The sequence below is a fragment of the Ptychodera flava genome (assembly GCF_041260155.1).
Source record: "Ptychodera flava strain L36383 chromosome 3 unlocalized genomic scaffold, AS_Pfla_20210202 Scaffold_25__1_contigs__length_14229661_pilon, whole genome shotgun sequence".
NCBI lineage: Eukaryota > Metazoa > Hemichordata > Enteropneusta > Ptychoderidae > Ptychodera > Ptychodera flava.
In genome coordinates this window covers 6398421-6420512 of record NW_027248279.1, presented here as the reverse complement: position 1 = coordinate 6420512, position 22092 = coordinate 6398421, and the positions used below count along the sequence as shown (strand labels likewise).

General features: G+C 36.7%; 2 protein-coding genes across 2 annotated transcripts in view; both read right to left on the bottom strand.

The window, feature by feature from the left end:
- LOC139125229 (uncharacterized) overlaps positions 1–22092 on the bottom strand; it is a 496067-nt gene that overhangs the window by 240784 nt on the left and 233191 nt on the right. The window lies entirely within an intron of this gene.
- The window catches only part of LOC139125596 (serine/threonine-protein phosphatase 6 regulatory ankyrin repeat subunit B-like), a 59776-nt gene continuing 51092 nt past the window's right edge, over positions 13409–22092 (bottom strand). The window contains exons 29-38 of the mRNA XM_070691694.1: positions 21748–21829; positions 20578–20738; positions 20279–20435; positions 18259–18372; positions 17819–18030; positions 17189–17282; positions 16383–16573; positions 15986–16063; positions 15084–15189; positions 13409–14626 (exon numbers count right to left, since the gene is read on the bottom strand). Of these exons, the coding sequence (XP_070547795.1) occupies positions 18029–18030; positions 18259–18372; positions 20279–20435; positions 20578–20738; positions 21748–21829 (516 nt within the window). The 3' untranslated portion in view covers positions 13409–14626; positions 15084–15189; positions 15986–16063; ... (1 more) ...; positions 17189–17282; positions 17819–18028. The remainder of the gene's footprint in view (positions 14627–15083; positions 15190–15985; positions 16064–16382; positions 16574–17188; positions 17283–17818; positions 18031–18258; positions 18373–20278; positions 20436–20577; positions 20739–21747; positions 21830–22092) is intronic.

Genomic DNA, 22092 nt, shown 5'->3' with positions numbered 1-22092 from the left:
GGTTTGATTTTTCAAAGTCCTTGCCAGGAGCTGGTCCTTGCAAAACAACGCTAACTTGTTATATGCGCATGCGCATATTAAGGGGAGACCCATTTGATTTCGGGGGGTATGCAGGAAGTGGGTATGGGAACTTTTTTTGTCAGAGAGACAGCATTTTTTAATTTCAACTGTCACACCTGCATCAATTTTTTTATCAAATGGAGTAGCAGTGCAATTTTTCAAATTTAAGCCAGTGTTTCACATATCACAGGATGGTTTTATATATTCATTTTACATTCCAACGAATGAAAACAAAATGGAAAGTCTAGTATATATACAACTTTAAATTATAGAACACTTTTTGGCAAATCAACAGTGATCAGTACTATACCTGCTTTTCTTTATAACAGTCAATTCCTTTTAAGTTCTCAGGGGAGATGTTATCTTTTGTGGTCAGAGAAACAAGGCTCACACATTGTATTTCATTATATTTGTTGTTCCTCAATTTTCTTTGACAACTTGTAATCTTTCTAACATATTTATGTTGAGAGAATAATATATGGTTTTTACACTAGTTTATTGACTCCTGTCTTGTGTTTTAAATTTTCACAATGTACAGAAGTCAAATAGTCCCATCTAGATATTGCCTGTACCATTGAGATATTGCAACAGAAATCCAGAAATATGATTTCTTGGGTCAGAAAAGGGAAGGAAAACATCGAGTGCACTGAGGTGTAAAGTAGTGAATGCTTATATCATAAGTGCTGGGAAAAAAAACACATGAGAATTGCTTGTGGTAAAAACATTTGCGCTGCCTATGGCAGCATGCTAGCAAAGAACACATGAGAATGAATTTCCAAAATTTTGCTCATTTCAACTGCATTATGACAATTCCTTTTTTATTTATTTCTGTCTGTTATGAGAATTTTTTTTTCTCAAGCCATTACAGGCTTATTTTTTTCTTTTATTTCACCTGGTGACAATTTTTTTCTCAAAATCCTCCATACCCCCCCCCCACAAATCAAGTGGTTCTCCCCTAAGTGAGTCCCTGACCTATGCGGGCCAGTGGATTACTTCCTCAGTAGAACTGATATGCCTGCCGGTACCATCATTCTTCAGTCGATCAAAGGCGCCTTTCGTACCAAAAAATACACGACAGCCGCAAAAGTGCATCACTGTCAACGTCATAACTATAGAATATATTGAAATGCACAGTGAAACGTTCACAAAGTAAAAAATGTGCCCACACCGAGAAACTCGTCTAGAAGTCCATGTTCACTCACGATACATGGATACTGTCCTTTGCTAATTATTTATGCGGTCTTGCATACTGGAACAATACTCATTGATTCAATATACGGAAGTTCATACAGTCTGTCACACCTTTTGCGTTAGACCTCCATAAGAAAATATGGTACTAAATTGTCTTTGCTCATGCAAGGGTGGATATTAACAGTAGAATAAGATTCAAATATATTTCATTTGACGAGATAAAACCAAATATACATTGTACTTGACATTAACACTACTACACTAACAACTTTCTTTGCTTCAGAAGAAAATACCGACTTGCAATTTGATAAACCAGGCGATGACCTTCCAAGATGCGGAGAAGATCTTCCAAGACCAATGTCTGATGGTTTCTGGGAAAATGACGTAACATGGACTTCTAGGGTATGTAAAACACGTCACTGGAGTACTGATGAAATGAGACAGTGCCTCAGAGATAAAACACTGTACATACTCGGAGATTCAACTGTTAGGCAGATATACGAACTAATTACAAAACTCTTCGGACAAAAATTGCCGTCAAATCCGATAGAACGGACATGGACAGAAACCGCGAACCGAACAACTGTGACGTACCAGTTTCATCCAATTCTTATAGGCAGTCGAATTATCGACTTTTGGCGACAGAAGTTTGAAAGTGACACAATTGATGGTATTACAACGACGGAATGTAACTCGGTGATTTTGTTAAGCCTCAGCTATCACTTTGCTTCATGGACAAAGGCTTCTTATGAAGAGAGGCTTCTCCAAGTCAGACAGGCCACTGTTCGTTTGAAATCTCGTTGTCCAGACGTAATTATCATCGTAAAAAGTTCACATCCAAGGGAACACGCTAAGAAAGAAGGATATGTACACAGCAGTGACTGGACCTTATATGACATGAATAACATGATGCGGGCAATCTTTAAAGGAGTTGGTGTCAAGTTTCTTGATGTGTACGATATGTCACTGTCACACTTTGCCCGAAATAGAGTTCATATGCCTCTTGGCAGTGTCATTCGGCAGCAAATCGACCTCCTAATGTCTTACATTTGTCCAGATTTTGATAATCAGAACATAACACAGTAGAATCATTCATAAAACTCTGTGTAAATCTGTATCATTAAGTAAACCTTAAATTTTAGTTTTCATTGAATAAAGATCATTATTTTGGAACCTTAAATTTTGCGATCAATTTTATTCAAACTTAAATTTAACAGAGAAGAGAAAAATGGTCATTGACTACAGGCGTCATATGTTTAACATATTTTTTTTAAATTTGATTGTGCATAATTGTTTGAGAACTTGTACTTCTTTCAATTTTTAGTAAACCTAGTTTAATTCATCTTAATGACTTCAAATGGAATTGAAATAGTGACAATATTTTCAAAAGGATCAGCGACGCTTGCACTTTCTGACAAAACAAAAATTTACAAAAACGCCAACCAACAAACCTCCCAAGTTTCCTAAAATCCCATGAAGCTGCAACTCCTTTACATTATTTTCATGATTTCACTTTTAAAATAACGATTAGTCCATGTAGATAAACGTCCTATTGGGTATGCATACACATATTTTCAACATCTGTTCGTGGCTGAATGTTTCAAAATGAACAAATTATTTATTAAGGCACTCTCAGGGAAACTGGAATCCGAATAAAATGATCTCGTGAAATATGTAGAATACGATGGTTTCAATCGGGTTCGAACTCACAATTTATGGGTTCCTTCATTACAGTAGGAATTTTACGGAAGGAGCGCTTGGATTGTTCTGGAATGATAGACCTCAGCACGTTGATACACTTCATAAGTTAATTTTGCCACCCGAGTGTATATATCCGTGGCACTTTGCAACCAGTCAATATTCCAATTTATTCTTTCAAATAGAAAATAGAAAGTAGATTAAAAAATATGTTCAAACTTTTTTTTTCATGTTGATGAAGTACTTTTTTGTCCTTTTTGAAGTGAACAAATTTCTAACGCTGGTGAAATTATGAGAAATTGGTAAAAACTTTTGGGAGGATGGTACTTAGCAGCCAGTCAGTGTTTCATTTACATACATCATCGTTGATGCTAGTTATCTTAAAGACGTGCCCATTTTAATTCATGTTAGGTAGCTGTGAACAGTGTAGTGTTCACTTTTCAAAACTGCAACTGGGAATTGGCGACTTCAACCTAATTTCCAATTTGCCATTTTCCGATTCCTATTTGAGTTTGGGCGTGGTCTATGCTAAGGAGAGGCGGAGCAGGAGATGAGTTATCATAGCATCTAGATTGAAATGTCTACCCATTCCCGTGAATATTACGATTAGGCCAATCATGATTTCATTGGTGTTTGATCGTTACATTCCTACTACTAGCTGTTTGTGACCTCATTATGAATCAGCCTATTTCTGTACTTTTCTGGAAGTATTTCTGATAGAAATAAAAGGATTGACATGATTCAATTGTCCATAGAATAGCATGCCCGTACAACTACTCCAGTAAAAAAATACCGTCAAGGACACTATGTGCTACATTCGGTTTGAATTGGTCCATTTGAGAAATATTTAAACCAGGAAAAACAAGAATGACAAAAGCAAATAAGTTCTCGAACTTAGGTACTAGAGGTCATCTTTAGGAACATGCATATCAACTTCTATAGCAATGGAGAAGCAGATCCTAAATACGTAAGCAAATGTCAACAACAAAAAACAGAGAAGGCTTGATAAAAAGAAAAGGTGGGAGTGGGCAAAAATGCACAGGGATCTGGTAAAAAAGTAATGCTGCATCATCAATCTTCTAGACCCTACCCCCTCCTGAATATCAAATGTTCCACCCCTTGGTGTTACATAAGACCAAATGACAGGAAGTACATTTACAACCTTGGAGATTTTTAATTAATGCCACGAGTGTTATCATTCTAATGTAAACAGCACTTGAGGTAGTAACAGATAGTGAAATGCCTTCCACTGTGGGCAGTGATTACAACATCTGGAATTATCCTGGATCCAAATTTCTCATCAGTTTTTGTATGTCTTACATAGAAAAGTTGCAAAAATTGGTCCAAAATGAAAAAGATCACCTTAGCTTTGTTTTCTGGATCAAATTTTCCTACACAATGATACCAAGCATGACAAAATTATGTTCACAGCCTTCAAAATTGTCTCACAACATATCCTGGGTTGGTGTAGGTCATTTAAGGTCACAAACTGAGAAAATTACCTAAAGTATACAAATTTTGGGGTTTACCAACACTTTGAGCAGAAAATTTATCTAATAACATCTTTCGGGACTTTATACCAAATTACAAAGCTATCAAACAAGGGACTTTATACCAAATTACAAAGCTATCAAACAAGTAATTTTGAGATAAAGTTTTCTTGACCAAAAATGACAATATTGTCTTAAAAATACAAATTTTTATATTTCAGGACAATTTCAACATATCTAACTATTGTCATCTCTGTACGTCTGTGTACCAAATATGAAAGCTGTCTGTCCAGGGGTTTTAAAAAGGAAATACTGTTTCAGATTTTTTGACCAAAAATGACAAAATTGCTCAAAAATAGTAATTTTCCCAATTTTGTCATAATTTCAACAAATTAGAAGAGTAACACCCTTGCAAAGAGACAACCAAAATTTGAGAGCGATTGGGCTGGTGGTTTCAGAGAAGAAGAATTTTTACTGAAAATGAGAAAAATCACCAAAAAATTCAGCAAAAATACAAAATTAAGGATATCTTCACAATATTCATAAAACTGTATAAGGTTCACCTAAGGTACTTGCATACAAATTTTCAAAGCAATCAAAAAAGCGGTTCTTGAGTTATTAATTCTTAACCATTTTCACATTTTGTAAGCTCATTTGCATAATTTTGGCAATGCAGACTTCATTTGAACAAAATCCCATCTATAGCCCAGGATGCATCAACACACCAAATACCAAGCTGAAACGTGCAGCGGTTTGCGTGTTTTTGATGTTGACGGACATACTGTACGTACATACATACATACATACATACATACATACATACATACATACATACATACATACATACATACATACATACATACATACACACATACATACAGACGCCATCGACTTCAGCCTATACGATAAACTCACATTGGTATAACCAAATGTGAGCTAAAAATGATAATGAAGTTGATCAGCGCGCCGCCCGGGCGCGCCGAGGTTAATCACTCTGGTACAATCCCAGCGTCCTTTGCATACCTTGCTACCTTGACGAAGGAACCAGTAAATGGTGCAGATTTCACAAGATTAATCTAAATAATTTTATTCGGCTACAGGAAGTTGTCCTATCTTGAATATCATGCCAGTCAAGATATCCAACATAGGGACTGTCAAGTTGTACACCATGAGCTCCTGCTGCTGCTCATGGTCTACGTTTAACAGTTTGCTGTCTAAATTGGGTTGCCAATACTGACAGCTGTAATTATCTGGTGAGCGGTAATATCAGCCGATCACCGAAAAAATCAACCCTACGAAAGTTAAAGTCTTACAGGAGGTCAGACTTGTGGTCAAAGCAAATGACACTGCCACCAGTTCCAAACACTCCACACTTGCTGGTATGAATGCATTCTCATGTTACCTCATTAAATAAAACATAATTCTCCCATGAGGACTTGTCGCATTACAATTTAATTTACATGTAATGTACACTGTCTGTAAGCGGTTTATTCAACCTATAACTTTCACTACAGGCCATGCTCGGGGCTGGCAGGTATGTTAATTTGATGTGGGACAGGTCTAGCAAAAGAAAGGAATGTAGCAAAAAGTTTAACAAAACTTTCAACACACAGAATTTGTCACAAACTTTAGTGATTGATTCGGTATCTCTCCGTAGAAACACCATGAAATTCGCCGCCCTTCTCAAGACCATTCGGTTTGTTGCTACCCACTATTTGGTCGGAGGGAAAAAGCATAATATGACATCTCAATTAAATGTTAATGCAATGAAGGACCACGTTGGGAAAACATTGGCAAAGAAAAGTATAATTTTGTTCAAATAAGTAATATGTCAATCGCCTCTTTATCACTGTTTGGTTCAATCTGATCGGCTGTTTCGAGGTGTCCAATATTCACATCACGGGGAAATCCCGCCAGACCACACCTAAACTCAAATAGAAATAAGGATTTTCTGTCAGATTTGCAGTTTGCTTTTCAACATATCGACATAGATCAATTGAAATGGGATTTGACAAAAGACTTTTGGAAAGTTAAAATAGGAAAATAGATATTACCTAAACAGAATTTGAAAAAAGATAGGATTTTAATAAAGTCAATGAAGCTTTCCAAGCAACATTCTGATTGGCCGCAATGTACCTTCCTCACAAGGCTTTTTACCTATTCCCCACACTTTCACTTGAGGCAAACTCTGATGTATTTCAAAAAGCGCCAAAATGCACTTTATCTACTCTCCTAAAAAATTGAAATTCGATAATTACCCTTCATTATATTTTCGGATTGAATGCCTAAATTAGAAATTGGACTGGTAGCAAAGTGCCACGAATTTTTTACGCTGGAACGGTGACAATCAATGTTAAATTTAAAGTCACAGCTATTGTTACTTAAGTGTTAACAACATTACTCTACTTGTTCTAAGATAATTGTTTAGGAGAGAAAACTTGTTACATACAACCACGATTGCTTGAGAAATATTAACTCAAATTCATCATGTACACATTTAGACCAGCCCTACAGGATTTATTTTTAAACCCTAAATTCTATACCTTCCACTTTGCGTTTTCAGGTTCTCGCTTACAGATTAAATCGACCTGCCATATTTCAAAGGAAGTGCATGCTCATAGCTAGTGGAATGTTTCCTATTTCTATGGAGTATATAGGCTAAACATACGTTGTATACATTGGAAATGGTGGATGACATGAGTTCAATAGAATCCAGCGAGTTGGAGAATTTCTGGTCCCCACGAGCCCGAGGAGACAATCAATTGCGACTTACTTTTCAAGGAGTACGCTAGAACAAGTGTTCTCATAACCGGTGGTTTACCATAATCTAATGCCCCATAGTGTAGATGTCTTGACTTTAATCATTATCTCACGGTATTTATCATTATAACTTCTGAAAGGTGTTACTGTCGGAATCCACTCTCAGAGGATGACTCGCAGTATATTTTTGATTATCTCGCGGTTCCCTGGTTTTATTTAAATTCAAATTATGTGTGTCGATAATATTAGAATCGTTACAACTTAATTTGCAACTTGTGCATCTGGTAACAATGGTGCTTTCTTCCTTGCAACAATTTTGGACAAATATTGTGACGTACCATGCATATTAACCCTTTGAACCCGGCTTGGACATAAATGTCCGATGACGTCATAGAGTACCAGGGTGTCAGGGTGCAAAGGGTGAAGTAACTGTCTAAATTAAGAAGAGGAGACTTACACTTCCTGTTGATTTTGTTAAATTTATTAATACAAAAAATGACAGAAAATTATTCCTAACAATATTTTCTTAGGCTGACAATAATAACATATGCTATTGCATTCTTATTAAAGGCCCAATAGCTGTATATTTTAGCGTTAGTTTTGTGATTTACTTCTAAACTAGAACCAGTTCGTGGGAATTTACTCATTGAGGAGTGTTTAAACAATTATAGTATTAACAGTATTAGCACCATTGGAACTAATTTGGGATAATCGGATTTTCATATTTTTAAAATTTCTCAAAAATGTTAGGTGCCAGATAGTTGAGTGTTGAAATAATACAAATTATTCATAAAAACAATCACAATCAAAGTGAGACTTGATTGGACACCGTGGGTCATCAGTATGTATTAGGGAGATGTGTAGATATTTCATGGATAGTGTTGATAGATATACGCATAATTCATGAGGTACAGTATGAAGCATCATAAGGTCTCCCATCATACCATATATGAAGGGTGTACCACTTGTGGTTACTGAGTTATGGACAAATATGTATATTTGAGGTCAAAGGTCACCGAGGTCACGTGACATTTTGTCAAAAAATTGTATTGCTAAGTTATCCCTATATACCAAAAATCAGACCTCTAGCTCTATTGACTCGCTCAAAATTAGATATGCGCATAATTAATGAGGTACAATATGTGGCGTCATAAGCTGTCCCATCAAACCATACATGAAGGGTGTAGCACTTGTGGTTACTGAGTTATGGACAAATATGTATATTTGAGGTCAAAGGTCACCGAGGTCATGTGACATTTTGAAAAAAAGAATTGTATTGCTAAGTTATTCCTATATACCAAAAATCAGACCTCTAGCTCTATTGGCTTGCTCAAAATTAGATATGTGCATAATTAATGAGGTACAATATGTGGCGTCATAGGCTGTCCCATTATACCATACATGAAGGGTGTAGCACTTGTGGTTGAGTTATGGACAAATATGTATATTTGAGGTCAAAGGTCACCGAGGTCACGTGACATTTGAAAAAAAAAGTATTGCTAAGTTATCCCTACATACGAAAAATCAGACCTCTAGCTCTATTGGCTTGCTCAAAATTAGATATGCCAGCCTAGGAAGTTGCGAGTAATTACTTGCATTTGCGCCTAAAATTTAGGGTAATGCGAGTGAAAATATGAAAATACGCTCGCATTCAGCGAGTGCAACAACAAGAATGCATGGTCGCATTCAGCGAGTAAACTGTGAGCCATAGACGCAGCCTATATTTAGCGCATTGTTTTGGCTGCTCGTGTAATCTGATAGTGAACAACCGTCTCTCACTTCAAATGTATCAAAAACTTGACTCGCCTTGGATTTTCTTTTACTTTGATTGACATTTCCGTTAATTTTTTCTGATACATTTTTGTCGGCAAATCTCTGTGTTGACAACGTCGGACGCTTCTCTTTTCTTTTCATTGGGCAATTTGTTTGACGGACAAATCCATTGACATATCATGTCTAATTACGCCATTGCCGGGACGACTGTGTTTTGCCGACTCTAAATTTTTTTTTCCGCATTGGTTTATTTGGCCGTGGAGGTGGTACTCCCATCTGACAAAAAAAAGAACATATAACCACACGTGTGGTATCGGTACGGCTCATTCATAGGTACATGTTCTTGGGAGCACGACAACTTTTCATCAAACTACGACCCAATATTCTGAAGTATTTAAAACAACGGTGATAAAAGCTGACACATCATGAGCAAGAAACAAATTACAGACTTTTTTCGACCGACTGAGATGCGGGCTGAAGTTTCAAGTTCAACACGTGATGATCAGCCAGGCAACACATCAGCACGTATGGGTTCTACTGAGGTGACCACGCCTAAATAGCGCAAGGAAGATGGCGGTGGTACACCAATGATCGTGAAAAAAATCAAGCAGGCCCGGATTGGAAAGTTGAAAGACAGTAAACTTGTGTGATGGCATGAACAATTTGAAATGGCTTGATGTAAATATGAGTGACGAAAGTACACATCTTCACTGTGGGAATATTTATCGCGTGTGGTGTCGATGGTGTCGAGCGGCAAAAGAAAAGTTGGAATACGGAAGTGAAGTGGGTAAACTGGTCGAGAAAAAAGAGTTTGACTGAACACGCAAGTTCCTTCAAACACATTCGTGCGAGAGGCAAGTACTTCGCTCAGTCTGTTGAAGCTAGTCCTCTGGCAAAAGCCTTCCAAAGCAACAAGCCTGGTAGTAATGACGCTACACTGCGAGAAATGAAAATCAAAATGAACATCGCCTATCTGATCGCTAAACATGAAATGCCATTCTCTGTATTTCCCAGTTTATTGCTCCTACACAGAAAAAAACGGAGTCGATATCAATCCAACCTATGACAATACACATAAATGTGCTGAAATCATCAGTACAATTGTGGACAAAATGAAGAAGATTATCAGACTGTGTTTGTGGTTCTAATTATATATTTCCATTCTCATCGATGGCGATACTTATAGAGCTATGCAGGAGTGTGAAATATATGTAGTCTACTTGCGCCATGTTGACAAAACAAGTGGAAAACCAAAAGTAAATCTCATCGGACAAAAAGAACTCGAACATGCACACGCTGCAGGCGTGGTAAGTGTGGCAAAATCCCTCTGCGATAAAATAGATGACAAATGGAGGGTGAAGACAGCGCATTGGTAAATCTCGGTAAAAATTGCAGCGTGTTCACAATGCTCCGAGATGAAGTAAGTTACATCGTGTCTTTTCATAGTATGCCTCATCGGCTGGAACGTCACATGCTTGCCGTACAGAAAAGCATATCGATGGTGAAAAATGTTCACGATGTTCTGAATATGGTTTGGAAGACGTATCACTACTCTCCAAAGAGTCGCAGAGAGCTCGCATCGCTCGCTTCTGAATTGGGAGTTGATGTTTACACTCCAAAGTCCGTGTCGGGAACAAGATGGGCTCCGCACGTGGAAAGAGCACTGCGTATATTTCTGTCATCAAAGCAGAGGGACAAAAACAGTCCATCAACATGCGGCCAGTATGCAGCGATTTTAGCACATGCTGAACACCTCGCTGCCATTACCCGAAATTCTGACATCAAAGGTCGAGCAAGTAAAGTTGTTCGCGAAATGACAAAAGTGAAATTTGCCGCCTTTTGCCATTTCCTTTTTGATTTATTCGGAGAGATAGCATCGCTGATCCGGCTTTTACAGGCAAATGAAGTTATTCTCCCTCAAGCCATCCATGGAGTGAGGTCATGTATCGCGACCGTGGAGTCCATGAAAACAGAGAATGTACAAAATGGTGCACTTGATTGGTTTCTCACCATTACATGCATGAACACTGAACAGAGAGAGAATACGGACAACCGCGAGTGTGACAGCGAAAATGATGATGAGTCGGAAGAAGTCACTCATCAAGACGTGCAGTTGAAGGGCAAACCAGCCCTAGTTAAGACACAACTGCAGAAGGCAAGCGACGAAACGTGTGATACAACTGTTGCAGAACTGAAGCGAAGGTTTCAGAATTTGTTGGGTACAGTAAATGCACAAGGAGCAGCTAAAGCAGTGGCATGTTTATCGGTGCTTTTCAATCATGATAAATGGCCTGACACAGTGGAAAGTCTAATGGTGTATGGTCAACAAGAATTGGCTTTCCTTCAGGAATGGTTTGGTCCAATACTTGATAGAAATGGTTGTATCGTTGTTGATGTGGCAGGTGAATGGCGACAACTAAAACTCTTGGTCTTCAATCAGGTTTTGGATAAATCACACATGGCATTGAGGAGTCTGATGTTGACAAAAGAACCATACTGCACAATTTTCAGAATATACTACATTTGGTAGAGATAATGACAGCACTACCCATTTCTACTGCCCAGTGTGAAAGAGGGTTCTCTGCACAAAGACGAATCAAGACAGAAGCCCGCACTCGACTTCATCCAGAAACTGTAGGAGACTTGATACGTATCAGCTTGGAAGGTCCTGATGTCACTGAATTTGACCCGACAGTTTATGCAGAGTCTTGGTTAAATGAATCTACGAGGGCAAGGCGGCCAAATGTAAAGCACTCGTGGCCTCAGAATATTGTCTGTGTTGATGATACTGCAGATATGGAACATGGAGATCTGAATGATTTTCTGTAGTGTGCATGCATGAGTAGTAATTCTGGACATGAACTCATGGAAACTGAACTGTTGAAGTTTTCTGACTTTTGTTTGAACAATGAACCAGATTCAGATAATCTTGATTAAGATGTCTATGCGGCAAATACAAGCTACTGGTATAATGTGTACATTCACAATAATGTTGTTTATTGAAGTAAAAGATTATCCAAGGCACAACAGGTTTATAATTCCTCCTTTATTTTGAACTTTAGGAGCATTTTGCTCCTAAATTTTAAAATTTAGGAGCATTTGGCTCCTGAATTTTTAAATTTGGAAGCATTGCTCCTTTGCAATGAAGTTAACTTCCTAGGTTGTATGCACATAATTAATGAGGTACAATATGTGGCGTCATAAGCTGTCCCATCATACCATATATGAAGGGTGTAGCACTTGTGGTTACTGAGTTATGGACAAATATATATATTTGAGGTCAAAGGTCACCAAGGTCACATGGCATTTTGTCAAAATATCTGAGATATCTGCGTGAACGGATGGACTCACGGACGGACATGATCCAAATCTATAAGCTCCCTGGACTTCATCCGTGGGGACTAAAAACTGTGTCACTGCATCCTTTTTGCAATATGAATACGATGAGAAACTAAATTTTTATTTTTCTTGGCCTTATACATGGGAGTCTATGGACTGCCTTATACATGGGAGTCTATGGACTGCCTTATACATGGGAGTCTATGGAGACTGCCTTATACATGGGAGTCTATGGAGGTGAAAACTAAAAAGTCCTCTAACACGGCCAAATTTGATTGCATTGGAAAACAAATCGACGTGCATCTGTATGGGGTAGGGTACTATCCTTATGCAAAGTTTGAAAGAAATTGACCTGGGCATGTCTGAGATATCTGCGTGAACGGACGGATGCACGCACGCACGGACGGACGCACGCACGGACATGACCAAACCTATAAGTCCCCCTGGACGGTGTCCGTGGGGACTAATTAAGTATGTGTACAGTCACATCAAATTTGGTTCAATATTTCTTGAGATATAGCCCTATGGCAAAAAAGTCATAAAATATGCAAATGAGCAATTAATTAATAAGCCACACCCACCAAAATCTAATCAGATCTAAGTCTCATCATGATAATACCAAATACCAAATTGCATGACATTGGACCTAAGGGTTCTTAAGTTATGAGTGGAACAAAATCTGTCTACGGACGGACGGACGGACGGACAGACGGACGGACGGACAGACGGACACACACACAGACATTGTGGCGACAAGGGACACCTTTGGTGCTTAGCACCACGGTGTCCAAAAATCACTGGTCATCACACAAATTGGTACTGACAGAACAAATTACATAATATTTACCGACATTTGCATCCAAAATGGTGACCATTCCTGTTTAAACTAACATAGGAAAAAATAAAACCATGCGGCAAAAGTTTTTCGTACTCCAAGAACTTTAACATGAGCCTCCAACAGTGGGAATTCATAAACAATTGTAAAAATTTTAAAGACTGAATATCTGTCACCGAGGTGCATCTACCTTAACTTTCAAAGCTGTTGTGATATCTAATATGATAAAGTACACATTTAGAATATAGAATGCAGAATGTAATACAGAAAATATAACACACAATTTATGTCCATCTTGAAACATTTCACTTGATATAAAAGATATACAAAGAAAGGCATATTTAAAATCTTCACAAATTCTGTAACTTTGGATTTACACTGTCATCAGAATATAACTTGACCCGGGATATATAAAGCTGATGCCAAAAATAAGTAAGGCATCGTCACAAACTACTTTCACTATTGAGAGTAAGTGCAAAAATTATATAAATGGAATATAAATTTCTTAATCCCTAGATTTTATTCCTTTTATTATTGTGTTTCTTATCCTCTACATGTACTTACAAAATGACCTTTTTAAGTCTGAAGATCCTAAAGCTACATGTTACAGAATGAGAATGGTTATACATACTATTGGAATTGATTCTGTTTTTGTTTTTTCCAGATATCAAAACGAAGAAAAACCATAGTAAAATCCAAGTATTAACAAAAATTTGAATACTGAATAATTACATTTGTGACTCTTGAAAATGCATAGTACAGGTAAACCTAAGGTCATGGGGCAGCAACCCCATTAAAACTGACACCTTAGTTTGCTTTTGAAAATTTGGGTTTGTCCGAGTTGCAACTTAATCCCTGTGTATGTTTTCTTTTTTGATAACTGCACTGGTAGGTTTCCTATACACGGTGTTGATATTTAGCCTCAATGACTTTTCTTCACATTATTGACATTGGAAATTAGTATTTCTTATCATGAGGGAAGAAATACAGGGTTGCTGTCTCATTTTTCTAATTCAGTGATTTACTTATGTTTCTTACGTTGATGATGATTTAAATCTTTCTTTCGTTTATATTTGCTTCCACAATGATCACACTTAAATGATGCTTCCTCATTTTTATGTACAACTTGGTGTTCCTTCAGATTTTGTTTTGTTTTGAATGTTTTATTGCATATGTCACATGTTATTTGTATCGGCGGACCATGTTTTGATTTAATGTGCCTTGTCAGGTTTCTTTTCTGTGTATATGAGGCATCACATTGATCACAATGGTATAACTTGATATTGGGATCTCTGTGTATATTGTTGTGATCTTCCAGTTCATCAGTAGACGTAAATGTTTTGTCACAAATAGTACAAACATGAGAGCTGCTAGGCTTGGTATTCAGGTTAGCTTCTGATAGTTGTGATGTTGAATCGTTTATCCTTGATTGACTTCCAATGTCTCTTTGTGGAGTGTCAGTTCCATGATAGATGACATGCTGTAAAGATAATACATGAGACCAATCGTGACTGTTTGTATGTCAAGTTATGGAACACTGATATTAGATATGAAATTATAGTAACACTATGTTATGGCAGGGCTGACATTTCCAAGTAAAGTTATTACAGGTAAAAAAAGTAGCATATTTTTTATCATATTGAAGGATTGGTCACATATTACAGACCATTCATTTAACTATATCACCTGTTAGAATATAAATATGTTTCCAATGTCAAAATTTTATAGGACCTGTTTTAACTCAAATATATTTACAACCTTTCCATAGGCAGTGAATACGTAATGAAAGCAATGAATATTCCCAAATCTCTACTCCTGATTTATTTTTTACAATTACAGCTACAACAGATGTTAATCATTAGGCAAACTGGCTTCCTGGTCAAGGTTAAATGATATCATTCTCTGGGTGTTCAACTTATGCAACAATAAACACTTACGGACTCATTTTGAACATTTACACCGGTCTGCACACCAGTAGCTGTGTTGGTAGCATTGATGGCTCCAGAACATTTGTTATAATCTCTTCCATGTTTGATGTTACACCTGTAGTGAACAGAATTTAAAATTGTTTATGTTTCAGTTAAATTCATCTGCATTAATGAAATATACAAAATAAAACAAACTAATTCTTTTGGACAAACCCATTTGACAATGTTTGATTATGTTATTAAATCACAGTCATCATGAAATGATATCATCAGGTGAAATGAGTTACTTATTATGAAATTATTATGAAATTAGAAGTCTAAGTTGAAGGTGAAATTTGATGAACATAATTCATTTGATAAATGGTTGTCATCTTTCACCCTGTTATGAAACGTTTTAATTGCGTTCATAAAGTTAGCATGAGATTAGTGATAGTGAGTGAGTGTGAGTGTTTCACTAACTCTAAAATGTGTGTAGGGGTGGCAGCTAGTCCAACAACTTAACTTACTTATTGAACTACTCTTATTTAAGCGTAACCATGCTAATTTTGTTAGATGGTTTTGATTATATTTTCACTAGGTGACTGGGTGCTGTAGGATGTGAATTTAAATCTGATTGAAAATTTACAGCATGATAGCATGATAGAAGTAATGATGTTTAACAGAGTGTTATTCTTTGTATTCAGTGCAACGTAAACCTTTTCTTTGTTATGTGAACATCATACATAGACTTTCTATGGAGTGAATATGCTTTCATGCAAGTCAAATAACTTTGGGTGTCTGATGATGACGAGTATGGTGTTCATTCTTTTAAAGAGACAAACATTTACACTGTTAAACTGATGAAAAAAGGAATAATTTTGGAGTAGCTGTTTTTTATTTTTGACTCGACGACTCTTCAATAATCTTCATACCTGAGTCTTCCAAGCCCTGATTATTATCAGGAGTAATACCAGTAGCTTGCAACAGCAAGTCCATCATAGAAAGTTTGCCTGTTAGAAATAGGGATTTAAGAGCCTTTTATTTGGCATAAATGTATTGTGTGCCCATGATCTAAAACAAATGCTCTCTTACAACCAAGTAGATGTGGATTGATAGCCCACCTAAAGCCACCTAATAATACTACTAAAAATGGATAACAATGCAGACCTAAATCGAGCCAAATATTATGGTACACATTGGTTGTATAACCTTTCAATTCAAATAAGTTTGATGCAATATTGAAACTGAAACTTGAACCACATTACCATTACCATTACCATGATGCAAATGAACAAATGTTTCTTTATCTTTATGAATTTTGGAACTTACCACTTGTTGGCTGCCTATCTAGATCTAAATAGGTCTTCTCAGTGACACCTTTTTCAGTGTTAGAACCACTGCTTCCCGGCTGGTGCTGTTCAACTGTTTGCATGAGTGAACCATTTGGTGTAAAAGGTGCCACTGATTCATTTTGCAGTTGACTGTGCATGGGATATGACTGATTCTGCGGGAAGTTAGTTCTGGAAAGTGATAGCAGTTTATGAAAATGATGGCGACAAAACATATTGGTATATAATATAACACATTTAAGTAAATACATTTCAATTGGTGCAACAGAGAGCTTAAGTATCTCAGACCATTATATCTCAAACAGTATTGATTGATTCTCATAATACAGAATAAGAAGGAAGAAAACACATGACAATTAAGTACATGACAAAATACATTATGAAAAATCCTTACAGAAAGATTACTCAAAATGTTGTCAATTTCAAGTACCAGTAATCTTTTCTTAAAGCTGTATGTAAAATATGACTGATAATTTTTGAAGTTTTGCAGAAATTATCAACTCTTATCGAAGTGCATCATGGGTGGAGGTAACATTTAAAATGCTTATGGACTTTGCGACCATGAATGGTATATATACAGTTTATTGAGGGGTTCTGTATTGATAAATGATGGCTATAGACGTCAACTGTGCCTTCTTATGCAGTACAGTGTTAACTGGTAAAAGCTGTACCAGTTCAACTGTACAATTTGAATTAAAAGGACCATGTACTTGCTTGATGTCTAATTGCTCTAATAATGTAAAGTGAAATAGACATCTTGATATATTTCTCATTAAGCACACTTACATTTTCTCTCTTTCCACTAACATAGGTGTCTGCATTGTTACAGCAGGAACTGAGCCAGGTGCTATTGAAGTATGTAACTGACTGGGTACAGTTGCTAGGTTTTCAAATCATTCAAAAAAATGAATAAAATAGAACGTTAAGGTGTTGAAAAAAGTAATTTTAAAGTTGGTATAATTGTGACATTTGAAGAATCATTATAGATGAAATGTTCACTTCTAATTTTAAATCACTTATTTACTTTGACTTATGCTTCCCCTCTCATTTGACAAAGTTTGTGCTTCATACTTTTAATTAGTTACTTTAAGTAGAAAGACTGAAAGACTATTATTTGAACAAAGCTCAAATATTGGCATTAATATCAAAATTTACTTGTATGTGATTGAATATTTCCTTGTTCAATACCCTCAACAGCTTATGGAAGACAGAATTGTTACTTATTCTGAAGTAAAATCCAGCATAGGCTTTATTAACATCATATGGGTAATATACATTAAATAACAGCATGCAAACAGAAGTTCATTTGATGTTAAAAGTCTGAATTTTTATCAGCATCTTGTTACAAAGAAGCCTAAATTTTAATTTACTTTTTGACATTGAGGTTTACCTCAAAGTCACTGAGATGAGGGTTACCTGAATTTGTGTAATCCATATTTGAATACTCCTGGCTGGGATTGGTATCAGTCACTGAGACACTGTTATCGAGTCTCGGCCGTTTCCCTCGTGAACTGTGCATTTCAAATGACGGACGGTTACTCTCAGAAGGTGGAAATGAAGCTTCGATTGGCTTCATTGACCCATCGTGTGAACGCTTTAGATGTGGTTGACTCTGTGTAGAGTTGATTCTGGTATTGAACAAAAAAAAAATGTAAAAATAATGCTGCATTTCTTATCAGTTAGGAGTACTGTTCATACATCTTCAAAAAGTAAGTGGAAACACCTTCATATCAACATTCATGGTATTTAGGGTTTACAAAAATAAGTATGTTAAGTGAACATCAACCTATTCCTCTAGTTAGGATGACACATGTATGATAACCTTGTTGCAAAAGACATATTGAAGGAAAACTTACAAATTTGGTATTGCCGATGCAGAGACTGATGCAGTAGTCGTGGCACTGTTATTGGTTGATGGAAAGGAACCATATCCCAGATCCATACTTGGTTTTGATATTGGTTAGTATAAGCTGCAATGCAATATGACAATTAAAAAGAACTAAGTAACATATCTACACGCAGCAATACAACAGTTTTATCAACTAAATATTCTACTTCCATTAAACAAAATAGTGATAGGGTGGTGTCTAAACTGGATCACCACAATTACACTCAAACATTGTCTAACAGGATCATCATGGTGACACTCAAACACTGTCTAAACTGGATCACCACAATTACACTAACACACTGTCTAAACTGGATCATCACAGTTACACTCACACACTGTCTAAACTGGATCATCACAGTTACACTCACACACTGTCTAAACTGGATCATCACAGTTACACTTACACACTGTCTAAACTGGATCATCACAGTTACACTCACACACTGTCTAAACTGGATCATCACAGTTACACTCACACACTGTCTAAACTGGATCATCACAGTTACACTCAAACACTGTCTAAACTGGATCACCACAGTTACACTCACACACTGTCTAAACTGGATCATCACAGTTACACTAACACACTGTCTAAACTGGATCACCACAATAACACTCACACACTGGATCACTACAAGTACACTCAAACATTGTCTTAACAGGATCATCATGGTGACACTCAAACACTGTCTAAACTGGATCACCACAATTACACTAACACACTGTCTAAACTGGATCATCACAATTACACTCACACACTGTCTAAACTGGATCATCACAGTTACACTCAAACACTGTCTAAACTGGATCATCACAGTTACACTCAAACACTGTCTAAACTGGATCATCACAGTTACACTCAAACACTGTCTAAACTGGATCATCACAGTTACACTCACACACTGTCTAAACTGGATCATCATCACAGTTACTAACACACTGTCTAAACTTGATCACCACAGTTACACTCACACACTGTCTAAACTGGATCATCAGTTACACTCAACCACTGTCTAAACTGGATCACCACAATTACACTCACACACTGTCTAAACTGGATCATCACAGTTACACTCAAACACTGTCTAAACTGGATCATCACAGTTACACTCACACACTGTCTAACCTGGATCACCACAGTTACACTCACACACTGTCTAAACTGGATCATCATTACACTCAACCACTGTCTAAACTAGTTATTTACTCAAACACATTATACATTATCCAATACCACTTTTCCTTCTGAAGCACCTTTGAACTTTCACTGCATATAATCAACAGTTACGAACTGTTGCATCTCTTAAGTATTATTTCCTACGATGTTAACATTGCAAACAACAGCAAGAAGACTATGCAAATAATAACATAAGGTTATTAACAAAATGCAGGGATTTATGTCTGAGTACATCCTGCAGGGATGTAAATATGGTGCTGGGAACAATATCTATGCCACACGATGTACTCCGACACAAACCTGGTATTTTTGAGTAACCTTATTACAATATACCTTTTTAGTGCAATTTTACCAGAAAAAAAGTGGAAGATAAGACGTAATTTGTTGCCCTTTATACACTGCACTGAGCGGTCATGAACAAATGTGTTCAGTGTGTCTGCTACAAAGCTACACAGTCTGCACAGCGCAATGCATGTATAGAAATTGTAGGTCAGCAGCATAAATTCACTCACATTCACAGGTTCGGACTGACCATAATTCATTTTGTAAAGTATTAAATATTAAGCAGTATATATTTTTGAAAAACATGTAAAATATTCTCTTCTTTTTCCAGTGTTTGTGTAAGGGTGTTTTGATGTCTACGTTCTAATAGAGCCAAATGACACCTACAGTTATTGGACTCCGTGTCCTCTGATACCAAAACTTACTGTACAATGAAACTCAATAGGTTACAGACATAGGTGTATAATAATGTACACATCTATCTGTAATTCTGATCTTTCTAACGCTTATCAAAGATGTGACATACCTGATATTGACTGCTGTGGAGTTGTAACAATGGTTGTAATTGTTCTGTAACTTGGCTGAGGCGGGAACATAGTAATTGGTGGCGGTTGGGTTGGATTTTGGGAAGATATTCCTGGTTGAATGCATCCATTTTTTGGAAACCTTGGACTGTTAAACATCTGGAAGTGGAATGCAGTTATTCAGTGCTTTCTCAACTCAAAACATAATTTTGTCAAAACTGAATAAAATCTTTGGAAGACAAACACAGGATATCAAGTTAAGTAAAAATTTAATGGGAGGCATTATAGAATGTTGCTGAACCTGGTTATTTACTGCTGTATTTTGTCTTTGAACTTGTAAGAACTGATCATTGAATGGTTGACGACTGAGATCTGTAACCTGATTGATGCCATCTCCATGCTGACTTGTCCCCGGGTCAGTTGATACTGGCATTCGTGGTGATGGTAATGTTTGAAGGAGATCTGGAGTTAAAAACGGAAAAAATACTCAATTACAACAGAAAAATACAAACTATTAATGTAACTTTTGTTTGTTTCAGTATGCATTCAAACACTAAAGTGTCACGTGGTCAAGTTTCCAGGACAATGGCTAAAATATAGGAGAAAATACAACAAAAATGAGCATTAGGAAATGTCATCTTTTTTCCTTATATTTACTTGTTTAGGCGAAATCCATTCATTTTTTTATCGATTGAGGTATACATGTCTAATGTTACTGTTTTTCATTATTCCAACATCTGTCGCTGCCACGGTTTATATGACATAAAATTGTTAATAAACAGGGTTCTGTTTTGATATAACTCAACAACATTTAGAACAAAGTCAGATATTCACCTGTGTCACTAACTGCTGTGCCATGTGCAATACAATTCGAAATTCATAAGATATAGGTCCAGGAATTTGGAGATTATACATTCATGATTTATAACAAGGATGAAAATCAGACACACAAATGTAAATTACAAAGTGAACAGCAAAGAATATCATTCAGTCGTCTGAGCCACATTTATAGAGTTGGCCCAACAACTCAACCCTCCACCACCAGGAAAAGGAGAGAAGCGATGGTTAGATCATCCACACTCTTTGCAATCGAGATACTCTGAAGGTAGAATATCGCGTGTTGCACAAATTTATGCAGAATACAGTAAAGACTTACATACCATAACAAAAATGCAAAAAAGCATAGCAATCTACATTCACACTGTTCATTTCTGCAAGGCTCTGGGATCATCTAAGAGGAATGGTGGAGTGGGTGTAAATGTCCTTACCCACTATGTAAACAAATTATCATATTGAATGTGCACTCCTCGTAACCAGAAGGATAAAATCATGTAAACAAGGGATTACTGTTATTGAGATGTACTAGGCTAACAGAGACAAAATGTTACCAAATAAGAGCAGCTGTTCTGGTCTGACACTGTGGGTGGTTGTCTGACTTTGATATTAAAAGCAAAGACATGAGGAGTATTACCTGTTAAATTTTGTGGATTTTCTTGATTGCCCGGAGGTCCTGACTGATAATTGCTATCTTGATAGACTGGCAGTGTACACGTCTGAAAAAGTATACAATGTTACATATTTCAATTATGCTCTTGATATGAATATCTGCATGTAGTTATGTCAGGATGGCTTTGACATACAGTGTACAGTGTTTCTCTAAGTATACCCTTTTGGAAAGCCAGTTAATTGCCAAAGACTTATCACCAGGTGTTTTTACTGCCAGTAGCTATGGCTGTACCATCCATGGAATAATTCAATATTGTGGTAGACTACTAGTAATCAATGAACACACTATTCCACTCATGGCTGGCAAATT